This window comes from Malus sylvestris, chromosome 10, assembly GCF_916048215.2.
Source record: "Malus sylvestris chromosome 10, drMalSylv7.2, whole genome shotgun sequence".
NCBI classification, from domain to species: domain Eukaryota; kingdom Viridiplantae; phylum Streptophyta; class Magnoliopsida; order Rosales; family Rosaceae; genus Malus; species Malus sylvestris.
The window spans coordinates 3,625,802-3,648,056 of record NC_062269.1 but is presented as its reverse complement, the minus strand read 5'-3'; the positions used below and the strand labels follow the sequence as shown (position 1 = coordinate 3,648,056).

General features: G+C 39.9%; 3 protein-coding genes across 14 annotated transcripts in view; all 3 read right to left on the bottom strand.

The window, feature by feature from the left end:
- LOC126587404 (NAC domain-containing protein 82-like) overlaps window positions 1–22,255 on the bottom strand; it is an 80,577-nt gene that overhangs the window by 47,093 nt on the left and 11,229 nt on the right. For 2 of the 12 annotated variants that reach the window (XM_050252454.1, XM_050252462.1), the window contains exon 1: window positions 14,959–15,014. The exons of 9 other annotated variants lie outside the window; for them this stretch is intronic. The gene's annotated coding sequence lies outside the window, so the exon portion shown is untranslated. Of the gene's footprint in view, window positions 1–14,958; window positions 15,015–22,255 lie in introns of those variants that run through there. One more of the 12 variants, XM_050252458.1, reaches the window with a different exon arrangement.
- Window positions 1–22,255, bottom strand: part of LOC126587408 (caffeic acid 3-O-methyltransferase-like) — a 48,886-nt gene that overhangs the window by 23,954 nt on the left and 2,677 nt on the right. The window lies entirely within an intron of this gene.
- LOC126587406 (anthranilate N-methyltransferase-like) lies at window positions 10,791–13,123 on the bottom strand. The gene is made up of 4 exons (XM_050252466.1): window positions 12,697–13,123; window positions 11,640–11,950; window positions 11,323–11,387; window positions 10,791–11,226 (listed from the first exon to the last, which is right to left on the bottom strand). The coding sequence occupies exons 1-4, from the start codon at window positions 13,098–13,100 to the stop codon at window positions 10,930–10,932; spliced, it is 1,077 nt and encodes a 358-aa protein (XP_050108423.1). The 5' UTR covers window positions 13,101–13,123; the 3' UTR covers window positions 10,791–10,929.

Genomic DNA, 22,255 nt, shown 5'->3' with positions numbered 1-22,255 from the left:
CCCTCCATTGATGAAGCTCTTGTTGGCACCATAAATTGGTTTTGCTTCACACTGTCTTGATCAAGAGTGTGTGAAGCTTTTGAGAATTGTGGTTGCCCTCCATTGATGAAGCTCTTGTTGGCACCATAAATTGGTTTTGCTTCACACTATCTTGATCAAGAGTGTGTGAAGCTTTTGAGAATTGTGGTTGCCCTCCATTGATGAAGCTCTTGTTGGCACCATAAATTGGTTTTGCTTCACATTGTATTGATCAAGAGTGTGTGAAGCTTTTGAGAATTGTGGTTGCCCTTCATTGATGAAGCTCTTGTTGTCACCATTAATTGATTTTGCTTCACACTGTCTTGATCAAGAGTGTGTGAAGCTTTTGAGAATTCTGGTTGCCCTCCATTGATGAAGCTCTTGTTGTCACCATAAATTGATTTTGCTTCACACTGTCTTGATCAAGAGTGTGTGAAGCTTTTGAGAATTGTGGTTGCCCTCCATTGATGAAGCTTTTGTTGGCACCATAAATTGATTTTGCTTCACACTGTCTTGATCAAGAGTGTGTGAAGCTTTTGAGAATTGTGGTTGCCCTCCATTGATGAAGCTTTTATTGGCACCATAAATTGGTTTTGTCTCACACTGTCTTGATCAAAAGTGTGTGAAGCTTTTGAGAATTGTGGTTACCCTCCATTGATGAAGCTCTTGTTGGCACCATAAATTGATTTTGCTTCACACTGTCTTGATCAAGAGTGTGTGAAGCTTTATACGAGTTGTAGTGTTTGCATTGTTGGAGTGGGGAAATGTTTGAAGCAGATGCAAGAGGGCTGAATAGCTTGATCTTCGTATGTCATGCACTGAAGTTGTTGTTAGCTTGCAATAAGGCTTTGTTGGTGACTATAACTGTTGTTAGGCATAAGTGCTCCCCTAGTTGAGTTGTCAAGCTTGAGGGTTTTTGATTATTTGTGAATGCTAGGAGTTCACATGTACAAGTTGTACCACTCATCTTCTAGTAGGTGGAATGAATGGTGAGTTGCTTTCATCACTTGGCTGGTGGTACAAAGGTGAGTTCCTTCTTCCCCTGGTTGGTGGCATGAATAGCAAGTTGCCAAATGATATTAGAGTACGGGTTGTACATTTCATCACCTGGTTGGTGGCATGAAGGAGAGTACAGGTTGTACATTTCATCACCTGGTTGGTGGCATAAAGATGAGTTTCTTCTTCACCTGGTTAGTGGCATGAGTGGAAAGTTGCCAAATGATATTAGAGTACGGGTTGTACATTTCATCGCTTGGTTGGTGGCATGAAGGAGAGTACGGGTTGTACATTTCATCACCTAGTTGGTGGCATAAAGATGAGTTCCTTCTTCACCTGGTTGGTGGCATAAGTGGCAAGTTGCCAAATGATATTAGAGTACGGGTTGTACATTTCATCACCTGGTTGGTGGCATGAAGGAGAGTACGAGTTGTACATTTCATCACCTGGTTAGTTGCATAAATGGCAAGTTGCCAAATGATATTAGAGTACGGGTTGTACATTTCATCACCTGGTTGGTGGCATGAAGATGAGTTCTTTTTTCACCTGATTGGTGGCATGAGTGGCAAGGTGTCTAGGCACATTGTAGCAAGTGTTGAATGACACAAAATATGTTGAACCCTTTCAAAGCACAATTGGCTTATGTATGAATGTGTTGGAATGTATGATTGGACGAATATACTGTGAAGCTGTTCGTTTATTTGTATAGTCTTGTTGACATATACTTAGACTTTGTTTCATGTTGGAAGCATTCATGTTGAAGCTTTGAACCCGAGTGTTTCATTGCTAGAAATGTAAAAGGATTAGGATCAAGTTGTCTAAATCACCTCTTTATTGAATTCATGCCAAATAGTCTTCGTTACATAGAATGCCGAACGACTGAAGGTTAACACTTGTACAATATGAGTTTACTTGTAATAGTACTTCAAGTGATCAGCGTTCCATGGATGGCCAAGGATCTTGCCATCTGAGCTTCTAAGCTTGTAGGAGCCAGGGCGACTGATGCCAATAACTTCAAACGGTCCATCCCAGTTTGGACTAAGTGTTCCTTCACTCGGGACTCTGTCGCAGAGTAATCTTTTCTTCAATACCCAGTCCCCCACTTTGAAAGAACGAGGTTTGACCCTTGAGTCATAGTAGTTAGAGATGCGCTGCTTGTAGGCGACATTCCTCAAATGAGCCTGGTTTCTGTGTTCCTCGACTAGATCTAAGTTGAGGGTAAGTTGTTTGTCATTTTCGTTTTGCATATAGTTCTGGACTCAGAACGTTGCTTGCTCAAGCTCAACTAGGACAAATGCTTATGTACCAAACGTAAGTGAGAATGGGGTTTCTCCTGTTGATGTTCGATACGAAATGCGATATGACCAAAGAACTTGGGGTACAAATTCTGGCCAACAACCTTTAGCCTTGTCCAAGCTAGTTTTCAAAGTTCACTTGATTATTTTGTTGATGGCTTCAACTTGTCCATTAGACTGGGGATGAGCTAGGGAGGCAAAACATAAGTTGATGTTGAACTTAGAGCAAAACATCATGAACTTATTGTTGTCGAACTGTCGCCCATTGTTAGTGACTATCACATTGGGAATGCCGAATCTGCAAATGATGTTCTTCCATACAAAGTCTTCTATTTTTGCCTCAGTAATGGTTGTCAAGGGTTCTACTTCGGCCCACTTTGTGAAGTAGTCAACTGCAACGATTGCATAGCGAACCTTGCCCATCCCTGCAGGCATTGGGCCGATCAAATCAAGTCCCCATTAGGCGAAGGGCCAAGGGCTGATCATAGGAGTGAGCGGCTCTGGAGGGGAGTGAGGAATAGTTGCGTAGCGTTGACACTTATCACATGAGCAGGATATTCTGCTGACATCTTAGTGGAGTGTTGGCCAGTAATATCTTTAGTGAAAAGCCTTGTGTGCTAGGGATCGAGATCCAGCATGATCTCCGCAGACTCCTTCATGTATTTCCTGAAGGACAGTTTCTGCCTCTGCAGGCGTAAGGCATCTTAGGTATGGTAGGTTAAAACCCCGCTTGTAGAGTTGGTCATTAATGATCAAGTAACGGGTAGCCTTGTATCGAATCTGCTTAGCTTGGACTTTGTCATTTGGAAGGGTGTCATGAGCAAAGAATCTATAAATCGAGGTAATCCAACTATCTCCTTGTTGTAAGTTGCACACTTCCGCAGCCATGGTGCTTAGTGCTGCCAACAATTCAACCTGAATTTTTCTCCCAATCTTTTCTTCTACCGCTGAGGCGAGGTGAACCAAAGCATCTGCATGACTGTTTGCCGCTCGAGGAATTTAGGTGATCTGGTAGTGGAAGTGCTTGAGCAACAATTGTGTTTGTGCCAGATATGCTGCCATGGAGCTATCCTTAGCGTCAAAGTTGTTGGTGACCTGGTTAACTACCAATTGGGAGTCACTGAAGATATCAATTCGTTTAACCCCAAGGTGTTTGGCCAAACGTAAGCCTACTAGGAGGGCTTCATATTCGGCCTCATTGTTCGACGCCTTGAATTTGAAAAGAAGAGCATACTCAATCACGATGATGATTGGTAAGCACGATGATGGAGTGTGCTTACCAAGCCTACATGGAGTCTATATGTTGATGGCTCGTCCAAGAATTTTTCTCCTAAATTCCTCGAGCGGCACGATGATGGACGAGCCATATTGGTAAGCACGACAGATACGCCCTGAATTTTTCTCCCAATCTTTTCTTCTACCACTTTGTTAGAGGCCGTAAAGACTAGTCCTGCTCCACAACCCTGTTTCTTGGACGAGCCATCAACATATAGACTCCATGCTAGGGCTGTTGGTTCTATTTTCTGAGATTCCAAGGGTAATGAAACCACTTTTTTAGGCGTAGAAACAATGTCAACAGGATATGCGAAGTTGACGATGAAGTTGCCACTGCTTGGCCCTTCTCAACTGGCTTTGGTTGGTAGGAGATGTCAAACTCACCCAATGCTATCGCCTATTTGATCATTCGCCCGGAAGTGTCAGGACTTTGGAGTATCTGTCGAAGAGGATGATTGGTAAGCACGATGATGGAGTGTGCTTGGAAGTAAGGGCAAAGTTTTCGAGCAGACATGACCAATGCTATAGCCAATTTCTCAATGTTGGAGTATCGTGTCTCCACATCTTGTAAGGCCTTACTAGTGTAGTAGACATGCCGTTCGACATTACCATCATTTCGAATGAGAACGTAACTTACTGCTGAAGCCGATACCGACAGATAGATAATGAGAGTGTCACCAACCTCAGGTTTGGAGAGCAAATGGGCTTTACTCATGTAGTCTTTGAGGTTCTTGAATGCCTCAGCATATTCATCAGTCCATGTAATGTACTTCTTACTTCCCTTAAGTGCTTTGAAGAAAAGAGCACATCTGTCGATGGCCTTAGAGATGAACCTAGTTAAGGCTGCCACCTTGCCAGTAAGGCTCTGGATGTTTTTTGAAGTTACCGGTTCCTTCATGTCGAGGATTGTTTTGATCTTCTCGGGATTAGCCTCAATGCCTCGTTGGCTTATCATGGAGCCTAAGAATTTGCCAGAGCCTACGCCGAGGCACATTTGTTGGGGTTCAACCTCATTCGATACTTCTTCAGAATGGTGAAAGTTTCAGATAGGTTAGTGATGTGTTGGTCAGCATGTTTGTTCTTAGCTAGCATATCATCAACCTAAACTTCCATGCTCTTCCCAATCTGTTCGGTGAACATTGAATTAACCAGTCTCTGATAAGTCGCTCCTGCATTCTTTAGGTCGAAGGGCATGACTTTATAGCAATATAGTCCCCTGTCAATAGTGAAGGCTGTGTGTTCTTGGTCCTAAGGGTTCATGAGGATTTGGTTGTATCCTGAGTAAGCATCCATGAAGCTCAGGAGTTCACACCCTGCCGTAAAGTCTATAAGTTTGTCTATGAGAGGAAGAGGAAAGCTATCCTTCATGCATCCTTTGTTTAGGTCAGTGTAATCGACACACATTCTCCACAAGACCTTTTGGAGCAGGAGACTTTCCTTGGTCGGATTCTTCTTAACAAGGACAACATTTGCTACCCACGTTGGATAATTGACTTCGCGGATGAAGCTTATGCATTTGAGTTTTTCAACTTCTGCCTTCATTGCCTCGTACCGTTCAGCGTCATAAGATCTTCGCTTATGTCTCACTGGCTTGGTCTTGGGGTCAATACTTAAGCGATGACAGATTATATCGGGAGAGATGCATGGCATGTCCTCGTATGACCAGGCGAAGATCTCAGTGTTCTCTTGTAAAAAAAGAGATCAATGCCAACCGAATGGGTGGTAACAAGGTGGTACCAATCTTCACCATGCAATCCGGATAATCTTTTGAGATAGAGACCTTCTCCAACTCTTCAGCGGGTTGTGCTTGCTGGGTGAAAGAGTCATCTCGAGGATCGTCGGGTTGACTGTTGCCACCGTGAAGATCTAAGTTGGCTTCGTTTGGGCTGGTCTTTATGACTTGGTCATGTATAGAAAGGATTTCCTTGGGCACAGGCAGGTGTTGTTGCTTGACCGAAGTGTTGTAACATGATCGTGCACTAAGTTGATCTCCTTTGATGTAACCATTGCCACAGGGGGGTTGAAAATTTCATCAACAACATATGTGTGGATACCATGGCCTTGAGATCATTGATGCATGTGCGTCCGAAGATGACATTGTATTCCGTTGGGCAATCAACCACCAGGAACTTAGTGGCAATGGTAGCTGTGTAAGGGCCTGTACCAATGGTGAAAGGTAAGTGTATGCTCCCTAAAGGTTGCACGATATCACCGGAGAAGCTTATCAGATGGGAAATCGAACGGTCGAGCAAGTGTTCAGCTATATTAAGTGTCCTGAAAGCTTTAGCAAACATGATATTGACCGAAGCCCCCGTGTCTACCAGGATTCGTCGTACTTCAAAATTGGTTATGTAAGCTTCCACGATCAGTGGGTCGTTGTGAGAGTAGATGATACCTCTTTCTTCCTCAGGGTAGAAACATATTGGATCCCAGTTAGGCTTTTGATACTTACCTCCCCTGATGTCTTCCACGTGAAACACTTGGTGGCCAGACCTTAAAGCTCGTTCACTATTTTTCATGGCCCTGTTGGAAGATTTAGATATGGGCGTGCCACCACTTATGGAATATATCACATTTACCTGGCGTTGGTTACGGTTACCCCTTAGAGGGTGAATGAGGAATTGATCAACTTTTCCTTCACGTGCCAAAGCTTCAATATGATCATGAAGGGTGATACACTTCTTGCCGTCATGGCCGTTATGCTCGTGGTAGCAGCAAAACGTGCCCGTGTTCTTCATGGGCTTGTAATCCATGTGCCTCGGCTTTGGCTTCGGTATCAAGTGTGTTATGCTGGGGTAAATGGCCACTCATGTGCCATTCAAAGGTGTGTATGCCTCATACCTCAGGGTAGGGACTGTCCTGACACGTGCTTGACCCACTGTGTTGACTGCCTGAGATCGGGGATTATCATGGCAATACCCTTGGTTATCGCGGTAGTGTCCCTTACTCTTTTTACTAAAATGAGACTGGTAAGGATGGAAATATTTCCTTTTGCCCTGAGATTGATATGTCTGTTGACTTGGCAAAGTATTAAGTAAGGCAAGGGGAGGCACCGCTGCCGTTTGGAAGGTCGAGGTCTTCTCTTTTGGTTGGATCTGGCTTCCATTCCCTACTTGCTGATAAAGGGTGGTTGTGGGAGGTTTCCCTTGATATGTCCTTGCCTCGGCGGAGGCATGGTTGTAAGCCTGTGCCATCACCTCAGAGTAAGTCTTCCAAGAGTTGGCATTGATCATGTACTTAAAGAAACAATCACGTAGGCCTACTGTGAAGGCCTTGAGGGCGGTCTTGTCATCTGCCTCAGCGTAACGAGAATACTCATGGCTGAAACGACCAGCGTACTCTCGTAGTGACTCGTCCGGCTTCTGGCGAATAGTGTACAAGTTATCTGCAAAATGCAAGCGATCGGTCTGGAAGATGTGTTGAGAGACAAACAGTTTCCTTAGTTCCTCAAATGATTCTACTGTCTCAGGTGGAAGACGGCAATACCAATTTAAAGCTCCGTCAGAGAGGGTGGAGGGGAAAAGAAGACATCGCTCTTCGTCGGTGTGCATTCGATATGCCATGGTGGACTCAAAGAGGTTAAGGTGTTCAATTGGGTCCTCCATTCTAGTATAGAGTTGTAAACCAAGCTTTTGTTTTGTCTTCGCTTGAAGGGGGTGTCGAGGATCCTCCTTGTGAGAGGGCCAGGCCTGGGTTGGTTCCAGTCAGGTATCTCGGCCTAACGTTCGGCCTTCAACTTGTTTACTTCCTCAATGAGCTGTAGGACAATGAGGTATTGAGTGGAGTCATGTACCACTGAGATTTTCTTTTGTCAGTCTCTATCGCCTCTTAGAAGTAGGAAATTTTGAGCAAGGGCGTGTGATTTTTCCTTGGACTCGCCGTATTGACTTCTAGGGCGAGTCTGTCGGAATACCCCAGAGTCCCCTGTACCTTCATGTTCCTCTAGGACATGTCGTTCCTTCCCTAGATTGGCAGCTGGCCTAGGTCATGGGAAGGGACCGAGTCTTTCATAAACCCTTGAGTCATTGATCTTCTAGCATATGTGGAGGGGATTCTCTCGACGTTGCTTTAGAAAGTCTCGACAGTCACGATAAACGGTTTTTTATCTTTCCAACCCTTCTGCAATGAGGTGTCTTCTTCCACTTCTCCTGCTTCGGGTCGAAGCAGCTGGGTTGAGAGAAGTCTCATGTTGATCAATGTTTTGATGATTAGCTCGCTCCTCATCAGGGATACCCATGTCGAAGGCAGGTGACCCTCCGTGTTGGGGGGCACCCAGATGATGGTTGATGTCCGCAGGGGCAACAAGCTCGCGTGTTTGAGTACGCATAGTTTCATGGAGCGTCTCAAAGAGCTTCTCATACTGCTCTTGGAGGACCTCATTCTTCATTGCTATCTTGTTATTTGAGCTTATAGCTCATCGACTTTAGCTTGAAGAGCAACCCTCTTTCATTCCTTCTTTCGTTGCTTCGCACTAGGTGCAAGAGGGGTGTCATTCTATGTGTTGTGGCTTCCTTCGCTCCCCATGTTGGAGAGGGATGCCTGGTCAAAAGAAAGTGTACGAATGGTGGAAACCAGCTTGACAAAGCTGAAGAGAGTGGGAATAAGTGTCGTTCCCACAGACGACGCCAAATGTTGATGCACAAAATCAGTGAGGACTTTGGTACAACAGAAAGTGTTAATTTTGTGACCTTCGCTAAATTACTTCAGTCACTAGTGTGGATAAGTATGTAAATGGATGGAGACAGGGAAGCAAACACAAGATGTACGTGGTTCACCCAGATTGGCTATGTCCACGGAGTATATGAGTTCTCATTGATTGTGAAGGGTTTACACAAGTACATAAGTTCAAGCTCTCCTTTAGTCAGTACAAGTGAATGATTTAGTACAAATGACATTAGGAAATATTGTGAGAGAATGATTTCTATTTATAGAAGAGATTTTCTAGTTTCATTCTGACATTGACACGTGTTGTGTTGTGATTGGCTTCTGATATTGACATGTGTCGTGCTATGATTGGTTTCTGATGTCGACATGTGTCGCGCTGTGATTGGCCTCCTGGTTAGAGGGAAACTCTTCTGGGTCCTTGACGGTATAACGTTGACCGGTGTTCAGTAGTTTCGGGATTGGTCAAGTATGGTACAAACAAGTAGTAATATATGTGAAATGGGTTTCTGGGTTTCCATCAAAATATAAAACTGAAGTAGAACACCAGGAATACAAGTAAAGGAATGTTCTTGACTGAATGAAGTTTTGTTTTGGGCTGAGATTACAAGTGGAAAGCAAATGGCTTTCAACCATTTAGGGTTTTATGAACTGACCTAAGGAGTAAAGCTAAATAGTTAAGTTGTCATGCAATTTTTGTTTTTGGGTTCCTTCAAATTTATTAGTATTTTTGTATGAAATATGCTCTTTTCGGCCCGCGGCCATTGTTGTTCCATGTTAAGCACCAAAGGAACGCAACTATCACTTTTGGACTTCATGTCCCTCCTCTACACCCCCTCCCTCTCCTTTGGTTGTTCTTTTCCAAACCCAAAACTCCGTCTCTCCTCAATTTTCCTCTCTGCCTCCCTTCCCCATAAATCATCCCCACCTCATCCTTTGCTCTGATCTGTAGACTTTCGACCGAATATGGTTGCCAACCTTATTTCCCTTCCTCACTGTCCCCCCCAATACAGCTTGCCGGATTTCCATCGAGGCCAAGTGTACTGGGACTTCGGTTAAAGTAAGGGTATTTTACATACCCCCTTAGCCTCACCTTCTATCCATGTGTTACTATGTTTGTACATATTTTCTAGGATTCGTGAATGGAATTTGGATCTGGTGATTATCTTTTGGTTTTGCATCTTTAGTATAGAAATATGGATGTGGTGTGCTTCTTGGTGTGGGTTTTGTACTTTTGTGCTGCGATGTTTTGTTCGTTTTCACCACTCGATCATTTTCTCTAGTGTTGCTACTTTGGTAACCGCTGGCAAGACTTTCATGGCGGTGGTGGCGGACGTTGTTTTCTATGGTCGAAAATTAGGATTTGGGTTCCCGTTTTAGTTTATTGATTTGGGCTGGGCTTTTATGTATTGTTTCCCCCAATGTATTTGAGTTATTTTGCATTCCTTTGAGTTGGCTTGTAACCTACTATCAAATTAATGCATTTATCTTTTCAAACCAAAAAAATAAAAAATAAAAAATGAAAACATAATCCAAGCTTCCAAATACTCATCAATAGTAATGTGTGTTTTTAATTTTTGGTTAATAAAGTTTATATTAGCACCTCACGTAATATTAAGTACACCCACAAGACATTTTATTATTAAATGAGGTGTTTATTCTAATATGCAATTACTATTTAAGCTGTATATGAATTAAAAAAAAACAAATTAGTTTGTAAATACACCCAACTATTTATCTACATGTATTCTAAGATTGGTTTTCTCCAAGCTCTTAACACAGATGATGAAAAAAAAAAAAAAAAGTTATTTTTGTCGAATGAAATATGAAATCAATGTTTTAGAGGTTGCGATGTCGTCTTAAAGTATATGGTGTTGGAACATATAAAACTTGCGATAAGTGAAAAATGAATGACCCAGACTCAAACGAAATATCACCAGTGTCCGCAATAGGGAGGGTCACACCATTACTAACAACCTTGTCATTAGAACCATACCCAATGATGAGTAGCACCGGTATCCGAATACCATGATGGATCAGAAGAAGCAATATGCATACCAGCAAAAGCATGAGAAATATCATCACCTGAACGAGTAGCTTGAGGACACAACGCAACAATGTGGCCAAATTGGTTGCAGGCCCAACACTGAGCTATACGGTTGACAAGGGTTGGTCCAAGGATACCAGGGCGTTGTTGCACATCACCACGCTAACCACATCGCTCAGCACCACCAGACTGATTAGAGCGTCCACCACCATTACTGCGAGGAGCCCGAACCAGAAGCACTATTAGACAAACCAACAACAGAATTACGGCCAGAAAGTAGTAGGAGTTGAAGCAACAGCCTGATTCATAGCGTGCTTGGATTCAAAGACCATGAGCCGAGTAATCAAATCATTAAACGGCGACAGAGGTGGAAAGTTGGTGAGCATAAACACCCAATTCTTACCGCCAAAAGGCCTCATCTCTAGTCAAATATATACGTACACATTTTGCCATAATATATCTCCTTGTAGTTTTAAGAAAAATATTTTGCTGATCATGTTCACGTACATAGGAGTTTCTGAGATGCGAATTATGAGCCGGAGTTATTTTTATTTATACAAACATCTAGACATAGCTCAAATAAATAATAATCAAGCATAACACTATTTTGCTGATCATCTTCACATACATAGTTGTTTACTTAAAGATCTCCATCACGCAAAGGCTGGCGACAAAACATTCATATTTAATGCCACTAAATCCAGCACCAGTTGCCAAAGTCATGAACTCTTCTCGGCTCCGCTCCTTTCCTCCCCTTTTTTGACTCAGCATAAGCACATCAAGTAGAGAGGTGCTCTTCACGGCGGTGCTAGTCTCTGGCATCACTGGAAGAAGTGCTTCCACAATAATCACTTTTCCATCGTCTGGAATAGCATTGTAACAATTTTCCAACAGCTTTAGGCAGTGTTGGTCACTCCAATTGTGAAGTACCCACTACAAATTTATCGAAAGATACATTGTAACCATTGTTCGTATGACCTCAAACTGAATAGGAAAACAAAATTAATGCTCGGGAAAATGAAAATTAACCTTCAACAAAATGGCATCCCCAGATGGAACACTTGTAAACATGTCTCCTCCAACATGTTCCACACCTGCAAAAATAAATTAATTCCTATTTTAAGTTGCATGGCTTGTGCATGATAAATAAAATAAGAAGAAAATTAATTCCCGCATGTCGTTTGCTTCTTTTGTTTATCTTTGTATATTTATGTCTTTTTATTCTCTGCATGATTTATTTAACCTGAAGCTAAAACATAAGTGTGTAGGGAAAGGAAAATAGTGAGTGTGCGAACATCACGTTCCAACTAACTATTACAAATCAAATTAACTAAAGTGATCTTTACCAGGATATGAAGTGGCATCTTTTATGACATGAGGCAAGTCATAATTGATACCCTTAATATGGGGATGCTTAGAAGTGATTAGACTAATAGTGACTCCCAAACCACCACCAACATCAACAAGTTGGGTAATTTTCTCAAAACCCTCGTAGACATGAAGAATCTTCTTCGTGACAATAGTGGTGAGGTTAAACATTGCTGTGTTGAAAACTTGACTAAACCTGGAGTCTAAACCTAGGTACTCATAAGACTGCTTGCCATGGACCCTGTGAAATGGAATTCCTCCTTCAACAACTGCATCCTTCAGTTGGGACCTATCAATGTCAATGTGTATCACCCAAGTTAGAGTTAAAAAGATAAATTACTATATTTTTTTTTTTTTGAAACAAGATAATTACTATTAATTAGGCTAATTAGAAAATAAAAGCTAGAGAGACAATTTCTTTTCTACAATGACTGATGTGGCAATTTCTAATTTTCTGTGAATAAATAACTTGTAAGTGATTCCATAATGAAACAAATGAAAAATTGCCAAATGAGTTTATAGTGAGTCTTGCATAATAGAAAAGTTATTTTCAAGTTATATTGGTTTCTTTTTCATAGTAATTTGAAAAAATTGGAGCAATTTTGGCACAATTTGAGCTTTGGTTCCTGAACTAATTTTTTTTTGAGTATTGCTTTCTGAACTTAGTGGGAAAAGGCTTTGTTGTTGTTGTTGTTGTTATTGCTTTCTGAACTTGTCATAATATGAAGCAATAGTTCTTTTGAATAACATTCTTGGTAATTTCGTTTTAGAATAAAAGGTTCAAAGAGGCCAAAAAGGGACGAAGTTTGAATGGAGTTATAAAAAAAAATTATTGTTTTCCATTGTAACAAGTTTAGAGACTAATATTTAGGGATATTTAATTTAAAGACCAAAGTTCCAATTGAACTAAAATTCAGAACTATTGCTCTAATTATCTCTAATAATTCTACTAAAACAAAATATAGATGAATAAAAAGAGAAAAGGGTCAAGACAATGGTTAATTAGTAGGGGCAAGAGAGTAGTACTAAACAGACCAGGAGTCTAGGACGACCTTGTCTTGCGACAATGCCATCATGGGACCTAAAGAAATACCATCCTCATCAGTCACAAAGTAGTTGGACACAGGACCAATGCTGTAGACCCTCTGAGAATCAGACCCATCTTCTTCATTAGCAACGACAGAGCAGCTGAGAATAGAGTAACTGGCTAGGAGCCTTAGAATACGATCCAACATCATCGGTGCCTCAGAATTCCTGGTGCCGCTGCCGATATGGGCTGCAATCTCTGACGAAGACAGCTTGGCACCAGGACCGGCTTTCGCTATGATGTCGAAAACGCCTAGCTCGATTGCTGATTTCATAGACATGGACAACACAGAAGAAAACACCAGCTGCATGGCACAGCCGAAGGTTTCCTCTTCTTCCAGCTGCAGGGCCATTGGACTGTCTATATTTGTATTGTGATACTTAAGGCCACCTGAATGTGTTTACTTATCTTCTCTATATATAAAGCCAGAACTTCCTTTTGGTCAATTCCTGCTTTATATTTTAAGTCCTGAAACAAATTTTAGCTTGCGGCACCGATATTTAAATTTTTGTTTAACTCCCTCTATTTTATACGCCCGTCTATTTTACATGACTCGATCGAACTTTCACCTAAATGTACAAGTGCAATTCTACTAGAAGTCTGCATAACTCTATCATCTATGCGGGGTCTGTCGAAACATTCAAACTCAACAAATGTTATAGAATTCCATATTCAATACATGATAATGTATTGAAAGCGGGAGAATTGTCATGAGAATCAATTAAAATAAGTGACTAATTAAGAAATTTTTGTTGTTGCTCTACCCTTCAAAGTACTTCACTATGGCGGAGGGACGAAGAGACAAGGAATGGCCTAGGGCGCCTATACTGACCTTTTCTTTTCAACCCTCCTCCAATTATCATGCTTCATACATTTACAGTCATGCTTCATACATCTACATTAAACCTTCACTTTTAAATTTTAAAAACAATCTACTTTGATCTTTCTCTTTCACGGTGCAACCCAGAAGCAGGACTCCAAGTTAGGCTTAGCAATTCCTGACACGACCCGATAACCCGACACGACACGACACAAAATTAACAGGTGTTCGGGTCAACACGATAAAGAATCGGGTTGTTATCGGGTAACCCGATAAGCACCTGTTAAGATAACGGATTGGTTCGGGTATACACGTGGGTAACACGATACACGATAAGCAAAATATTAATTTTATAATTTTATAACCCTAAAAAATACTATAATAATTATATATATATTAATTTAACAATTTTATACCCCTAAAAACTATAATTATATATATATATTAAATTAAATATTAAAAATTGGTGACCATTGGATCGGCTTAAGTATACATACCATTCAATTTTTTAAGTGTTATATGTACAAAATCAATAAATTTAAATCTACTTAATAAATATATATCATTGAACTCAATGGGATACGAATTCTATGAAACTAATTTCAACGATCCAACCGTCAAACTTGTTTGTATATGCTTCAAGATTGGATCAGCAAAAAATCGCAAAAAACAAACATTCAGAGATCAAATTATGGGACAAAACTTTTCAATGGTTATCAACGAAAAATCACGATTTAACGGTTATTTTAACTCTGATTTCGATAATTTTTTATAGCTACACTCCTCGACCCTATATGAATACAATGAATGAATTCGATCTTCAATTTAAAATATTTACACTAGTGGATACCACAAAATCTTATGTTATACTTAATGAAAGTATGAATAACCTCTGAAGTGTTAGTGAATCTATTGTTTTGATGTGATACGCATTCTACGAAACAAGTTTCAACGATCCAACCGTCAAACATATTTGAATATACTTCGAGATCGCATACGCCAAAAATTGCAAAAAACAAACATTCAGAGATCAAGTAATGGGACAATACTTTTCGACGGTTATAAACAAAAAATCACGATTTAACTTTTATTTTAACTTCGATTTTGAGGATTTTTTACAACTACACTCCTTGACCCTATATGAATACAATGAATGAATTCGATCTTCAATTTAAAATATTTACACTAGTGGATACCACAAAATCTTATGTTATACTTAATGAAAGTATAAATAAATTCTAAGTGTTAGTGAATCTATCGTGATGAGAAAAACCTAACAGTGAAATCATTAGGGCTTGGCGAGAGAACAAAAACAAAATGATCAAAACCTAAAAAGAAAAGGAAAATGCTGAGGCCGACGTAAACAGTGAACGAAGAGAGAGAAACGTACCTTACGATGGGGGAATTGGCGACGGCGGAAGGAATGGGGGGAGCGGCGTCGATGGCAGGAATGGGAGGGCGGGAGTGGAAGTGCAAACTGGAGGAGAGAGCTACTTCGGGCGAGTTCAAGGGTACTTGTTCTCCATGATCGGGGTTTATGGGGTTTAGGGGTTTGAATTCTCTGACAAAAATGTTTCTTTTTATTATTTTATTTTTTGACGTAAATGAAACGGGGTTTTTAGAGACATTCTGGCCTGACCCAGATGTAGATGGGCTTTAAAATCCTCTGCCCAAATGCAGCCCAGACCTAGATGCTATGCTCCTTCAACTTATCTTCTTTCGATTGTCTTACTCAACTCTCAATTTTTTATTTTTTAATACAATCATACATTTACGCTATCAGGTGGGTTCACGAGATTCGAACTAATGACCTTCCCCTAACAAGTGAAAAAGTAATACTAAGCTATAGTATCAAGTGACTATTCAACTCTCAATTTGTTTATTCAACTCTCAATTTGTTTCTTAACCTTATAGAGCGTGCCAATTTCTTCACACCACATCTTAATGCATCACATTTTATTTTTATTATTTGCGCTACGAGACAATAACAACAACAAAAAAACCTTTTCCCTCTAAGTGGGGTTGGCTAAAAAAATGGCCCATGCAGGTCTCGAACCTACGATCTTCGTGTTATTAGCGCGACGCACTACGAGAAAGGGAGAAAATAATTTCCAATTTGATAAAAAAAAAAGGGTGTGCTATCCACACACCCCTTTTTACTTCTCCCACACCCCTTGTTAATTTCTATCCTTTGATCTTCTTCAATTCATCCTATCCAATGGCCAAAAATTAAAAGGGTGTGAGAGAAGTAAAAAAAGTTGTGTGGATATCACATCCCAAAAAAAATTAATAGACTTGATAGTAGGGACAAACACAAAGTTGGCAGCTTTCCAAGGATGGGGTTCTCTACCCTTTTGTTTTCGTTTCCCTCCCTCCCTGTCCACCTCTCGCAGTTTTTTTTCATCTCTTTTCCTCTACATTTTTTTCTTCTCCCTATCTACAAAAATGAAATCTTGAGCGTTCAAAAAGGATGAGAGGAAAAAAGAGGGGAAAAACAGAAGAAAAGAGAATCTTTGTCCACTTCTCAAAACGCTTAGATATGTTGTTTGCACTCTTATCGAAATTCCTCATTTCACATTAGTGGGATTTAAAAAAACTATCATTTTAGAGATAGGTAAGTACTGAAAGGCGAAAATAAACTTTTCGACCTGTTAACGCAAAAAACTGGTAAGGTTAACAATTAGTGGTATATGGTGGGTGATATGGTTTAGAGTAAGAGTGCAATTGGTTGAACGAGCTAGATGGTTAACCCATTCCTAACAAAATTCCTAATTCGAGTTTGAATTAAGGTTCATGCAGGTTTATTCAGGTTCAAGTTTAAATTGGGTTTGGCCTTACTCGAGTGAGGTTCAATTTTGTGCAACTTTATCAAGTTCAGTCTTGTAACACATTATTTTATAAGATAAACTAATCTCAAATTTTGAACCAAAATAACTATTTAAAATTCAATTTTACACATCAGCAACCATACAAAAGATAAACCAAATAGCGTCAGATGAATTTCTAAATGTTCAACCATGCAAATTTGAAACTAAATTACAATAATACCAAAAGTTTTAGCAAAGAAAAAAACGTAAAAGCAACACTATCATTTCTTGTTCAAATGAAAACCAAACAACAAACTTCAAAGTATAGCCCATTGAAACTTTGTAACTAGCTTATATAATAGAAATGGATGGGTAACATGTGCGTAAGCAATTCATGCAAGAAATGGAGTTTGGTTTGGGTCCACATGGGTGAGAAAACCATCAACCGGACCCAACCCATTAAATAATCTCATTGAAGTCATGTTTGTTGTAAAATTGACGGTGGGTGCAGTGGAATAAATAAACAAGACACAAATTTACAAGGTTCCTCTACAGTCAGTGTGACTGGAGTACATCCTCGGGGCAGCAGTGATGCTTTCATTATAATCTGAAATAATAAGAGTACAAATATAACTCTCTCTATTATCTCCTCTCCTCTTCTTTCCTCTCTCTCTCTCTACCGTGAGTCTCTCTGTATTTCTGAAAGCATTACGGAGTGCTCTATTTATAAAGCAACTCCAAGCATACGTCTTTGACAATATGATCTTCTTTCATCTCCTAAGTCAAGATTGATTTTTATGGGCATTGAACATCTACCCAATGTTTTCAGTTTCTACGTGGGCATTCATTACCCACTATTATTTTCAACACTCCCCCTTGGATGCCCACATATCAACATCAGTTACCTCGTTAAAACCTTGATCTGTTTTGGATGCTCCCCCTGATGAGTATCTCCCCATGTTTTCAAATCATTTATGTTGATCGTTGATCATTCTACTTCAGTCTCTTAGTAAGAAGAGTAGCCGAAAGAGGTGCTTTACTTGTTGTTAACTTTCCACAGGCTTGTTCTTGAACTGGGCTGGAGGACCTTCTGCTAGACTTGATCCAAATGCCTGAATTTACTCCTTTTATCTGGAGCGGAATTTGATTCAAGGGTAGTGAACACTTGATCTTGAATCGGACTTGTGATTTCTTCAAGGACCTTCGTGGCTTGATCTTGAATGAAATTGGACCATGACGAGCTTCATGTGGCAAATGATCTTCAGTTTTGTCAGGGATGAATCAGCACACGTTTGTTGTGCTTGTCTCCACATGCTTCAATGTATCATTTTCACTTTCCTTACTTGCTCCCCTTGCTTAAGTAGTATTTTCCCTGCTTTTCCCCCATGCATGCGTGGCATCTTCTCCTGCAGTATTTGCCATCTGATGCAGGAGTGGAATGCAACCCTTGCATTTGGATGGTTCATCACTTCTTGGTGACTAGAAACCCAGCTCCAACAACAGTTGAAGATGACTACTCGAGAGCTAGGTAAGCAATCAGGAAAGGTTCCAGGCAGTCGGTTCCTTACCTGGAGTTTGAGTTGAGGTTCCGACATATTGCTTTCTTTATCCTTGTCTTTGCAGGTAAGAACAAGGACAAAGGAAATGACAGGGAGATTGCATGATATGAGATACTCTTCCTCTCGTCCCTGATGATATAAGATACTCTTGCTATGGTATGACTTGTTTGAAGAGGTATTCTCAGAGAGGAATAAAACTGAGTATGTTGAGAGGTTTGGTTGCAGATGCATCTTCGACAGTGAGAGAGAGAGTTAGGAGTTTTGGATGTGTGCCTTGCCATGGAGGATGAAAATCGACATATATAGGGATTTCTCCAATAGCAGGTAGTGGTGTGGATGTGACTTTGTCATCCACGCTTGTCGGCAACAGTGTTGTAGTTGGAATAGTGAAATTCACGCGTTTTCAACTTTATCAGAGATCTTTGACAAAATTGTACGTGATATCCAAAAGCTGAGATTGCGTCTGAAAAATGCCAACAAACTTTATTCAGGAAAATCTGGCTTTTGAAATTCAGAGAGTTGTGCCTCTTCAATATCTGAACAAGTGGCTCTGTTGCCTCTTCTTTTATAGAGGTATTTATTGTATTCAAATTTTCACACTTTGAAGATTTCCCACTTGTGAAAATTGTCTCTGCTGTATTTCTGAGATTTCACTATATCCAACATTTTTCTTTCATCAACTTCTGAAAATGGCTTGCCCATCTAACATTTGCTTAGATTTGAGTCTTAGGACTAATACAGGCGAGCCGCATCAGGATAATATATGTCGCCCGTCTTTCTTATCTTCAAATGGTCCTCTTACGGTTGGGGACTCTGTGATGAAGAATGACCTAATCGCTACAGTGGTAGCTAGGAATCTTCTCACTCCCAAGGATAACAGAATCCTTTCAAACCGATCTGATGAGGCTGCCATTCAAGACTCTTTGGCTCTTAGTATTCAATGTGCAGGCTCTGTATCCAATATGGGTCAACGCCTACTTGCTCGAACTCACCAAGTTGAATCATTGATGATTAAGGTGGCAAGTCTTAAACAAGAGATTAGAGGGCTCAAGCACGAGAACAGAGCGTTACACATGCTTGCAAATAATTATTCAACAAGCATGAAAAGAAAGCTCGATCAGCTACTGGAATCCGAAGGTCGGACGCAAAGTGACAATCAAGGGTTCAGGTCTTTATTCCAAAGACACCCATTTTCTCAACCGTCTGGAGTTTCACCAAGTACTGAGGTTCCAAATAATCAACCTCTGGTGCCTCCCCTTTCTGGAGTACTTCCGAGTACTGAGGCTTCACATGAGCAACCTTTGTGAATGTTCCCTCATGTTTTCATGTGTATGTCTGTAATTTCTCGGAGATATCAATAGATAAGCTTTATTTCATTCAATGTATTGTGTCAAATACAATAAAGCATATATTGCACTAAGATATGGTACTTCTGGACCAAATATCAATTTATCTTTACCCTCTCGAAGATAAATGATCATTCTTAGTTTCTACATATTTGAGTATTTAACTCATAATCTTCAATCCATATGATTCTTTAACATCATAAACATCATGGATAAGATTCGTGTTGGCATATTGTTCGATCTGCAGTTCGAGACAATATTTCTCTCAACACTTTATAATCTTTCTTGACTATTCAGGAGTCTCAATTTCATGTCATCGATTCTTGCAAGAGATTTTAGTATGTTGCAACAATATCATAATGATAGTACTCACTAAGGCAATTATACCATCCATTGGTATTGAGTACATAATTTATGCTTTACCCTTTGGGGGCTTACTTCAAGCAATATGAATCCTTCAGAGATTTTATACACTTCATGACACATTTTCCTTTGGAATTTATACAGATCAATTTGCTCCCATGTATAATTGAGGGATTTACTTATGGAGATACGATGTGGGCAACTCACAACCTTTCGTATATAATTCTCCATTCATATGAACTCATTTACAAGAGTATAATTTCAGGTTTCAATTAGTAATCTTATGTCATATCATGTGAGTGTAGTTCACTGTATTACAAATGCCCAATGTAACCTCCTTGGTTCAACATCTTTTGGCTATTTGTATTACATTCAAATATATAGGTTCATTTTCCCATGTTCTTACAAAATTGTAATGGAATTGCCTTTCTCCATCTTTGTTTTTCGTTGAAAAGAACGAGACTCAATATCAACATAGCTCATTGATGATTTTAGTAGCTACTTGTAAAAACGAAAATTACCATTGGTTATCATCAATCTGTGATCCCATATTCTCATGTGCATGCGCATGCATAAAAGCTTTTTATTTCTTTGGATATCCATTGCCTCTTCAAGGGCATTACACTATCTCTTCCAAGATAGTCGTAATTTAGAGAATGCGGATTATAACCTCTTCTTGAGCTTTACAGAGCTTGGATCTTAATCTCCACTTCCGGGAGTTGAGTCATTGGAACCTATACGTTTATCGTGCTTCATGCATGAGACATCAACATTCCCATGTCCACAGATTGTCCTTTTCTGGGATTTGTATCCATGCGGCAACTGTCATGCTTCTGGCATGCAACAGTTATGCTTCGGAAATGCAATAGTTCAGTAATGCAATATTCTTCTTCTTTCAAAGGACTAAACCTTTTTTATTCTGAGAGTTTGCCACGCTTCAAGCGTGCAACAGATAACTCATTTACTGCCTCATTATTTTGTCCAAACAGGGATATCAATTCTTGTAGGCACATTTGCAACAAGTATATGTGATTTCATCACTTTCGTTGCATCATTAAATGCATCTGGCATTTGATTGACACATCATTGCATCATTCAATTATTCTTACTTCATTTTCTCATTGATTGCTTCATGAATCAAAATATGACAAATTCTCTTCGTTCTTCTAGAACGATCATTTCTCGTCATTCTTCTGGAATGATATTTTCTCCCCCTAACGGCGGGAAGATTGTCTTATCAAAATGACAGTCCGTAAACCATGCAGTAAATATATCCCCTGTCAAGGGTTTTAAATATTGAATGATAGATGGTGTTCAACATCAATGCCCATTTCAGTACGTTGTGACAGTGCAATAGGCACATAAATAACACAACCAAAAACTCGTAAATGTATAATGTTTGGCTAGTGCCCAAACACGAGTTGTACTGAGAAATATTGATGGTTGGAAACTGGTCTCAACCGAACTTAATAATGCATCATGTAAAATGACATGTCCCCATGTAAAAACTGGCAATTTCGTTTTCATGAGCAGAGCGCGGGTAATCAATTTCATCCACTTAATAAATGCTTCTGCTAAACCATTTTAAGTATGGACATAAGGAACTTCTAGTCCTTATTAAATAGTCTATGGACTGAGACTTTTATGGCTTTTATTACGATTAAGTTGAGGCACTGTGGCACTTCAAACTTAAGGTACTTATCAAGAAACTTCATGTCCGATCTTGAGGATCTAGGGACTTCATGTTTGATCCTTTTTGAATGATGGAACTTCGGGTCCAATCATTTTTATATGATGAGGATCAAGAAACTGCAGGTTCTGATCTAATCAAGGAACTCTGGGTCCTTGTTATACTCATCGTAACAAAAGATAAGTACAATAAATAAATTGAAGCAATAAGCGGTAATTCCAGCCATAGTAAATAAATTGCATTTAAGTAAATAAAGCTTGTGATAAGGGCTTTAATACCATTCACATAAATCAAAACGTAAAGCAGTAGGCGGTAAAACCGTCCATGATAAATAAATTGCTTTAAAGTAAACAGAACTTGTGAAAGGGTTTTAAACCAACACCAATTCACATAAATAAATAAATATATATTTTTCTTCTTTCTTTTCAGATGGTACGACACCATCCAAAAAGTCTTCACCCTTTTGGTTTTTTTTTTCTTAGTTTCCACATGGTGTCTGACACACCATCATTTTTCCTTTTATTTTATTATTTTGTCTTATGTTTTCAAAAGGTGCTAATGCACCATCTCATTGCTTTTGCCTCTTTTTCTCTGCAAAAAACCCACATACTGTTACTTTTTCCATGGGAGAGGCCAGATAAGATATACCATTTCCCATCCCCGTGTTTTCTTAAATTTTTCTTGCATGGCCTAGAGAACATGGCATCGCGAAGCAAGAACTTCCATACAGGAATATAGATGACAGCAGGGTTGATGGAGGTACAAGAGAGGGAGGCCTGTGTGGAGTCAGTCTTGCCATCACCATCTCAGACAACCGAGTATTCATAGGAGTTCTTGAGATCCGTCGAAAACGACGCGATCTGGGTTTCCAAGTCTGATGAGATTCTTCTGGATCTCTGGAAACCAGTTGTCAGGTACGAGT